The sequence below is a fragment of the Equus asinus genome, chromosome 20 (genome assembly GCF_041296235.1).
Source record: "Equus asinus isolate D_3611 breed Donkey chromosome 20, EquAss-T2T_v2, whole genome shotgun sequence".
Classification (NCBI taxonomy): Eukaryota; Metazoa; Chordata; class Mammalia; order Perissodactyla; family Equidae; genus Equus; species Equus asinus.
This window is the reverse complement of record NC_091809.1, coordinates 98,328,346-98,337,610: the sequence shown is the minus strand read 5'-3', so window position 1 is coordinate 98,337,610 and position 9,265 is coordinate 98,328,346. Positions and strand designations below refer to the sequence as shown.

The 9,265-nt window shown below is 48.7% G+C and overlaps 1 protein-coding gene across 1 annotated transcript; it reads left to right on the top strand.

Moving 5' to 3' along the window:
* Positions 1 to 1,902: 1,902 nt before the first annotated feature.
* On the top strand, positions 1,903 to 7,196 carry LOC106835494 (calcitonin gene-related peptide 1-like). The gene is made up of 5 exons (XM_014847881.3): positions 1,903 to 2,057; positions 3,046 to 3,140; positions 3,908 to 4,033; positions 6,276 to 6,385; positions 6,963 to 7,196. Exons 1-4 carry the CDS (start codon positions 1,971 to 1,973, stop codon positions 6,358 to 6,360), a joined length of 393 nt encoding a protein of 130 aa, XP_014703367.1. The 5' UTR covers positions 1,903 to 1,970; the 3' UTR covers positions 6,361 to 6,385; positions 6,963 to 7,196.
* The last annotated feature ends 2,069 nt before the right edge of the window (positions 7,197 to 9,265 follow it).

The following is a 9,265-nucleotide window of genomic DNA, read 5'->3' as shown; positions in this document are numbered from 1 at the left end:
TCCTACCCACCCGCCCTTCCACTCCCGGGTTCCCCGGCCGCCCTGCCTGTCTGCCCTGCGGAGAGCGAGTTTCAGACACCCAGTTCCCCTGCCCCGAGCTCTTATTCCCTTGAGGCAGTGCCGTCCCAGGAGTTAAGAAGGAGGAAAGTGGAATAAGGGCACCTTGGAAGTTAGGTGTCCCCGAGCATAGAGGCCACCAAGTGGAATGGGAAGAGATGTGCCGCGAGGCAGGTGTGTCCTAGGAAATGCTGTGTCTCCTGGAGACTGAGGACTGGAGTGCGGACCGGTGGCTCAGCTCACTTATGGCATCCCCGGGGCTAGTTTCTGCTTTGTTTGAGACAACCACCCAGCTGGCGTTCTTGCCTACCCTCCCCGCCCCCACTCCCGATGCCGCAGCTGTGCTTGCGGCGCTGGGAGGATCTGTACAGCCTGCCGCGGATTGCGGGTGCGCGCTCAGACCAGGAGCTGCGTGGACAGTGGGAAGCTCCTCTCCCCGCACTCCACCCGCTGAGGGCGGCAAGTAGGACCTCAGACCTTCCAGGCAGGCTTGTAGCAGAAAGCTCTGGCAGAGGGGTCCTGAAACCCTGTTGAGCAGGGGGTTAGAGGGTCGAGGTTGTGCATAATTTGATATTGTGGAGCACGCTTATTCTCGAGAGCGAGTGCAGGTACGGTGCGAGCGGGTCATCATCATGCCAGTGTGTGCATGCCATCCCACAAGAGACTCGCAGGCACACTTGGGACGCAATTGAAAGTGAACCCAAGTGGATGTCCGTGCGCGCCAGTGTCGTTTTGAGAATGCCTGTGCTTTGGGGCGTGGGCGCATGTTTAGCACAGTAATGAGTCTGTGTGTGTGGAAGTGAGTGTGAGCGTTAGTCTCCACAGGGACTCTTCAGCAGCGTCAAGCCCACCCTGTTCTCTAGTGAAGGACTCAAGTGCGGGGGATGCAGTGCAGGGCTGAAACTGCAGGCCTACATTGGCAAAGAGCAGCCGGAAGCTGGGGCTACCGGGCAAATGGCTCAGACGGGCGGAGGAGCGAGAGGAGACGGATGGCGAGGTGGAAAAGCAGATGCTAGAGTAGGCTTGGAGTCTCGGGAAGCATCTGTTCCTTGCACCTCCCCACTGAGACCCAGCCAGGCATAACACCCTCCCTAGCCACATGTAGGACTACCCAGCATGAGTCCAGTCAGCCACACAAGGTGGGCGTTCGGAAGGTATGGAAGGAGATCTTACAGAGTCCCCTATGTGGGCCAGGAAGCTCTTCTAGATCCCTGTCGAGCTGGGAGCCAGCCAGATGGCTGCTAATCACAGCATTCCTTCAAGTCGGGGCCCCATTTCAAAGATGAGTACGTTGAAGCACTGAGAAGTTACTTGCCATGATCCTGCTGCCTAGAACTGGTGCAGCTGGAATTGAGTTCAGGTCTGACAAAGTTCTCACTCTTGCCTCCATCTCTTGCTTCCCAGGAGCCCTGCTCCTCTGTGGGTGATTCCACCTGCCTGAATCAGACATCCTGCCTGGGCCCAGAATGAACCCCACTGCACCTTAACCCTCCAACTCTCAATGGACAGGGGTCCAGGGGGAGTTTGGGGAAGCCAAGAGTCCCTACAGTCCTAGACTCTGACAAAAAAGACCTCAAAGCTGGGGATGGAGTGGGGCTTGTGTTGAAAATCAACGGAACTGAACAGGTGAAATTTACCATGAGGACAAACTGTCCTCAAATTCCTGCTCACCTTAAGAGTTTCTCCTTGGGCACCACCCCTCCCCCTTCCATCAATGACCTCAACGCAGATACAAGTAGGATGGTCCTGCTGGATGCTCCAGGTTCTGACGCAAGCGGTGACACAATTCATCAGGGCACAAGATCCTTCCCCTCATTGGCTGCCCAGAATTCCTGGACCACCCCAGACCAGGAGCTGCAGGAATAAGAGCAGACACTGGTGCTGGGAGGCATCAGAGCCACTGCTAGGCTCAAATGTCACTGACTCTTCACAGTACCCATCGCCTGAGGCCAACGCTGCTGCCGCTGCCACTATCTCTGCTCCAAGCTACCTGCTGCCAGGTGAGCCCTGAATTTCCTGCTTACCTTGTACTCCTATTTCTCTCTCCCTCTGTCTCCATTAGTCTTTCTCTTGGCTGATCTCCTTGCCTGTCTCAGAGTCTCTGTCCGCTTCTGTCTGGATCTCTTCATCACAGAATCTCTGCTAGTCCCCGATTCATTCCAGGTCCCTGCCCCAGGTAACACTGGACAGTCTCAGTTCGGGGACTCCCTGCTCCACTCTTCCCATGCTGAGGTGGGCTCCAGTCTCAGTTTCTTGCTGCACATGCTTAGGCCAATCTTGGGATGCTTGAGCTCCCCAAGCACAGCGCGCAGAGCAGGAGGCAGGAGCAGCTTCGGCAAATCGAGCACTCATGAATCACATCTAGTTCCTAGCGGTCCCCCGGAAATCAGTTACCAACCTGAGCCAGAACACTGTGTTTTGGGAGCTTTTTTCCCCAGTTTGAGTCCTGGGTCTGAATTTAACACTTTCTCAGCTTGGTTCTTACAGGGTACTCTATGCCAAAGTGCAGAGCGGCTGAGCAGTAGAATTTGGCTCTTCAGTTTCTCAGAGATTCCAACCTCAGAGATGTTCCCTCACTAGGTATCTTCCCCCACACACCCCAGGATGTGAGCAAAAGCCCCACACAAGGAGCACAACTGGGTGGCATTATGGAAAAGCTGTTGTGACAAGGTCCTTTGAGACTGTCCTCAACAGAGACCTGACCAACAGGTGTGAGAGTCGTTACGGTGGGGTGTGGGGAGATGGAGCTTACCTTCCCCACCCAATTTCACTCTGGGCTCACTACTCTAGCTTTGTTGACCAATACATGCTACATGCTCACCAGACCCATCAGCAGTCACTGACAAGGAAACAACAGTGAACGGAAATGACATGACCAGCTTGAAGCCAGGAAGCCAGGGAGTTAGAGGCAGAGGCAGGACCAGAGCCCAGGTCTGTGGGCTCACAAAACTTTTGACTGCTGAAAGTGGTGTCATTCTTCCCTTGCAGAGAGGTGTCATGGGCTTCTGGAAGTTCTCCACCTTTCTGCCTCTCAGCATCTTGGTCCTGTACCAGGCGGGCATCCTCCAGGCAGCGTCATTGGGGTAAGACAGCCCTGCCAGAAGCACGCTCCCCTCCCACTTCCCTTGGGATCAAACAGTTCATGCTCTGACTGTTTAACAACCAGATGTCAGGCAGAAATATATGTATATAAACCTGCATAGAAGTTTATTATAAACTTTTTAAGATATAAAGATGTGTCACACGTAATTTACAAATAGAAATAAGATATACAATACTCTTTGTTGTAAAATTCATATGGCTCATTGAGCCTCGCAGAAGGTTTTCATTGCTTTCTACCAAACATACGTATCTGTCGCAGACTTATTTATCTAATTCAACCATAATTTGAGAAGTGAATTGCATCCTAATCTGCTAACTACTCTGCATATAAACCTGTTGTTATTAAATCTGATATGTGATCTATTAATCTAAGTCACCCTCATACAAATTATATTTATTGAACTTAAACCTTTTCCACATTCAAACTGTAATTGTAAGTTTTATCATTTAATTTTTAATAATGGCTACATTTAACACTAAGCTCATAAAATTCCTGAAAATCTAACCATCAGTTTTCACAAGCCCATATGATCCAGTTTTAGCAAACCACTTCTTCAAGGCCACCGCAATGCCAGGCTCCTGGTGAAGGAGCGTTTTGGAAGGACACTGGCCTCATGCCCTGTGCACTGGGAGTTGGGTGGCCACCTCCTCAGGAGAAGGTGCAGAAACCAGGAAGCCTGGCTGCTTCTCCCGGGGAGGGGGCAGGCGGGGGCTCTGAGCCTGTACTGGGTTTGCCTCCCCTCCCCAGGGATATGTTGGAGAGCCTCCCAGACCCTACTATACTTGCTGAAGAGGAAACACAACTCCTACTGGCTGCGCTGGTGAAGGAATATATGCGGTTGAAGGCACTGCAGCAGGAGACAGAGAGCTACAGGTGAGACTCCCCACCCCACCCAGCACAGGGCACCCCCTTCCTCCTGTCAGGCCCAAGAAGGCACTTCCGAGAGGGAGGAGAGAACCCAGCTGGACAGGAGGCCAGCAGGCTGTCAGTTCACCCCGACCTGGGGCCCCGCTGTTCTCAGGCTCCACTGAAGACAGGTCAGGTGGAGAGACTGTGGCTAGATCACATGTAAAAAGATCCATTTCTGAAAGCGGTTGGGGACAGTGTGGAATCCCTCTCTCTGGACACTGGTCTGGCATTACTGAGGAGACTTCCCAGCCCTGCAGGAGTTAGGAATGGTAAGTGTGACCCCAGCAGATGGACCCTATATATCTCAGGAGATTCTGGAAATTTGGCTCCACTTTGTTAACCTGCATACAATATTCTCTCTCACCTGCAAGGCGCCTTCATTGCACATTTGCAAGGTGAAGCCAAAGGCCTTGCAGAGGGTGGGCTCAGGTGGAGCAGTGTTGGAGGTAGGTCTGGGGTCTTGGGATGTGTAGGATCCACGGAGATGTGAATGATGTCAGGAGCCAGACACCCTTCCCGGCCCCACCTCTCCGTGTACCCTGAGCTTGGAGACACACCTGTCCCTGGTCTGGCCCCAGCACTGCCCGAACAGAGGCACATGTTGCCCCTGCATCCCCCTGAGACCCTCTCTGCAGAGCATGAAGGACTGCGCAGCATGTGGAATGCTAGACAAGGTCCCAGCTTCTCCACCACAGCCCTTCCCCACTGCGCCTGCTCTGGCTCAGTGAACCTCTGAGTTCTCCTAATGGATGACGTGTGAGCTGCCCTCCTCCCTGGCACTCCTGCAAGGCTCCAAGTGACTTCTACTCTAACCTTCTGTGTGACAGCCACAGCAGCAGAGCCAGTGCATGGTACCACCTGGCATGTCTTTTCCCTGCAGCCTGGACAGCCCCAGAGCTAAGCGGTGCAATAATCTGAGTACCTGTGTGCTGGGCACATACCTGCAGGACCTCAACAAGTCTCATGTTTCCATAAACTACAATTGGGCTTGGAATGTGGGGCAAGAATAGGGTCATGGTCAGAGGCTTGGAGGGAGACCACGGACCTCCCATTGGCACGTCCCAGGATGCCTACGAAGCCCCTCCCTCTCCTTTCTAGTTCTCTTTCTTGCTTCCTTCCTATAACTTGATGTGTATGGATCTCTCTGCTTGTTCTTTGGGCTGGTATCAGTGGCTTTCTTTGTGGCAGTCGATGTCTGGAAGCTCAGATGGGAGGAGAGAGAGCAGGACCTACAGACCAGAAGAGAATCACCCAGGAAGAGATCAGAGAGAGAGAGGGCAGCCCTGTGAGTCCCTGAGAATTTCATAGCAGAGCTTCTCAGTCCTGCTTCTGAATGTGCTTGTCATTGGGGAATTGAAGTATATTTCTAAAAAGACCGAATCGTGGTGATTATTCTGTGGCCCAGATCCCAGCTTCATGGATTCAGGGACACCTGTCTTAGAAGTAGCCTTAGCTCCAGGTAGCTGGAATCAGGGCATGGTGAGTGGTCCCTGTGACCAACCTCAAGTAGCAAGAACAGGAGCCCAGAGAGCAGGTAAGCACCTCCATGACGTGATGCTGCCAACTCTCCTCCTCTTCCAGTTAAGGCAGGGGAATTTTCCTTTTCCTAAGAAGGACTACTTGGTACCTGAGAATGGGATGTAGCTTCTAGACAGTCCTTAAGAATGGGCTTGGGTGCGGCCCCGTAATTCTCTCCAGTCACGTAAGCCTGGTTGGTTGATTTATACAGGAAAGATTGACTGTTACAGCTCTGTGTCCCATCGACAGTTACCCAGCATCATCTCTGGGCTTTCTGACACCTCTGGGAATGTCTATGGAGAGTGATCATGGCATTTTTCCTAATGGCCTATGATTTTCTGCTGTGATAACTGTGTTTAGGAGAAAATTCTTAAGATTCATTGGTGCCTCTCAGAGCAGTAATTTGACTATGAAGGTCCCATGGGGCAGGATCCTGCCCCCAGCCTCTTACTGACAGGCTTCTTTTTCTCCTTCCTGCAAATCAGAGTCCCTGCCCAGAAGGGATCCTGCAACACTGCCACCTGTGTGACCCAATGGCTGGCAGGCTTGCTGAGCAGTTCTGGGGGTGGGGTGAAGAGCAACTTCCTGCCCACCGATGTGGGCTCCAAAACATGAAAGACTCCATAGGGCAGGCTTCTGCCCCCAGGCTCTTACTGACAGGCCTCTTTTTCTCTTTTCTGCAAATCAGCTTAACTGAGGAGAAGAGCAACTTTGTGCCCACCAACGTGGCCCCTAAATCCTCTGGCCGTCGCCGCAGGGACCTTCAGGCCTGAGCAATGAAATGGCTTCAGGAAGAAGGTGACTGCCCTTGTACTGTTGGATGGGAGGATGGATGGCTGGGTACTGCTGGGGTGCTGTCCACACTCTAACCCTCCCTGGGCCCACAAGAGCAAAAAGCCACAGGGGAAGGTGCCCACTCTGGTGTCTGGAGAAAGAACAGAGTCCCAATAGCTGAAACCCCTAGAATTTGGGTTCATTTCTGTTTTTCTAGTGTCTCCCTGTGACACTGAGATCATCTGCCAGGAAATATAGATCCTGTTTATTTAGAGTACTGTTCCCTCAGTTATAGTTGTGACTATTCTAGCATTTGAGTCTGAAAGGCAATGACACTGTCCTTTTGGAGTATATACTACAGTGTCGTGTACACCTGAATTCAGAGCATACGCTTGGGTCCAAGTACTGCGTTTGCCCTCTACTAGTTATATGACCATGGGCCAGACACTCTATTTGAGCCTCAGTTTCCCCATCTGTAAATTGAAGGTAGCAATAGTATTTACCTGCTAGCATTAATATAAAGAATAAATGAGATAACATGTGACAAGAAGCTCATGATTCATAAGTAATTACATTATATCTGTTATTTTTTTTCTCCTAGATCCTAGAAACTGAACTCTACTTCCTTTAATTTTTAGTGAAAGAAATGTGTAGGACAAGGAGCATGGAAGACACACCTATGTGCACACTTCTAGATATTGAAATCACTCTTTTGGTTTGAAATAAACTAGATCTAAATGCAGAATAAACTCATGGCAGTCATCTAGTGTGCATCTTTTTATATTGGATTTGTCATCAATATTTATGATAGCATGTCTCATTGGTTTATCTGGTAGCAAATCTGGGCCCCATAAACCAGCTCGTTGATTATATAATATAAAATTATGCATATGAATTATATTTCCATGAGCTTTACGAAAAGTGTATCATAAAGCCTACGTGACCATCACCACAATAAAAGGTACAGAATATTTCCAACATCCCAGAATGTTCCTCATGCCACTTTGAGGTCAATATCCCCCAGACCCCTGCCTCACACAATCACTGATGTGATTTCTATCACTGTGGATTCATTTTTCTGTAGATAGATGGTACGTACTCTTTTATCTAACTTCTTTCACTCGGCGTAATGTTTGGGTGATTTATTTATATTGTTGCATATATCCGTATATCATTATTTGGGGGATTAATTAGGTGTTAATTCTCAAGAATTTGGGAGAAAGAGTTAAGTAATATTCCATTGTATGCCAAAATTTGTTGAATGAACACAGTTTTGGTTATTCCATATGACATTCTTATGAACCTTCACGTACAAGTATTTCTGTGAACAGCTGAAGTCATTTCTCTTGGATAAATAGCTAGAAATTGTATGGTGAGTGTCTGTATAACTAAACTGACTATGCCAATTTATAAATGGCTCTGCCATTTTACACTAGCAGAAGTGTATTGTGATCGTTCAGCTTGCTCCATACATCGTAGCCAATGCTTAGTATTTTTAGTCTTTTAATTTTTAGTCACTTTTATGACTCCGTAACAATATCTCATTGTGGGTTTTTTTATTTCCCTAATGACTACTGATACATGAGTATGTACTCATATGCTTATTGGCCTTTTGTTTGTCTTCTTTTGTGAAGTTCCTGTTCAACTATTTTGCCAATTTTAATTCAGCACATTATCTTCTTATTATTCAGTACAGGAGATCTTAATATATTCTAGATATTAGTTCTACTTCCTCTTTGAGCACTATTTCACTCACTCACATTTCTCTCCCTCTTGAATCACTTCCTCTTGGAAACCAGATGACGTGAAGTGAGGCACTCGAGCTGGCTGTGGAAGGGACCATGTCTCAAGAAATGGAGGTGTCTGGCCAACAGCCAGCAAGAAATGAAGGCCTGTCAGTAACCAAATGAGTGAATTTAGAAGTGGATTCTCCAGCCCCAGTTGAGCCTGGAGATGAGTGCAGACCCAGCTGAGAGCTGTGCTGCAACCTCAAGAGACACCCTGAGCCAGAACCACCCAGCTGAGCCTCTCCCACAGAGCCTACCCTCAGAATCTGTGTGACATAATAAATATTGGTTCTTCTGAGCTGCTAAGTTTTTAGGTAATTTGCTACTCAGTGATAGACAACTAACATCCATCCAAACCATAATAACTCCAGTTCGATCTCAAAATCTGGAAAGCACATTCAAGGAAGTTGGCTAGATATGCAGACCTGAGTTCAAGCTGGAAGCCACAGCTCCCAGAAAGGATGCACTGTCAGATCTCCTCCCCGCAGTTCCCAAGCCCAGATGGGATTAGGTGCACTGGCACAAGCTGCTCCCATTCCAAACAAAATCAGATCCTTCTGTTCTTCCTCATTATTGAGAGCTTTTTACCAACACTCTCTTTCTCTCTCTGAGTTCTCATTGTTTTCCATCTCACAGCTACTCTTTCACATCATGCTTTCTGCCTCTAAGATTCTCATGGTGGGAAGAAACACTAAAGGCCATTTAGACCAACACACATACTTGAGTGTCCTCTATAACAACCCTCAAGTGGTCTTCTAGCTTATTTTTGCAATTTTGATGTCACTATCTCCTGAGGTAGGTCATTCTATATTTGGATCATTCTGACTCTTAGAAAATTCCTCCAACAGTGAGCAGAATTCACTTTCTCTGCCCTCTTGCTTCACTTAGTTTTCAAGAGATTCACTCTTGGGCAGACTTTCCAGGGAGAATTGGCTGCGACTGAGACCAGACCTCTGAAGCAAGGACTGTGTATTGATTATTGGGGATTTATGGTAAATCATATTTTCTTTACTATGAATTCCCTAGCTGGACTTGGTTTTCTATGAGCCATCTCACTAGCTGGATGCATAAGAGACAATTATCTATTCATCCTCAAGAATGTATCTGGGTTTGGGAG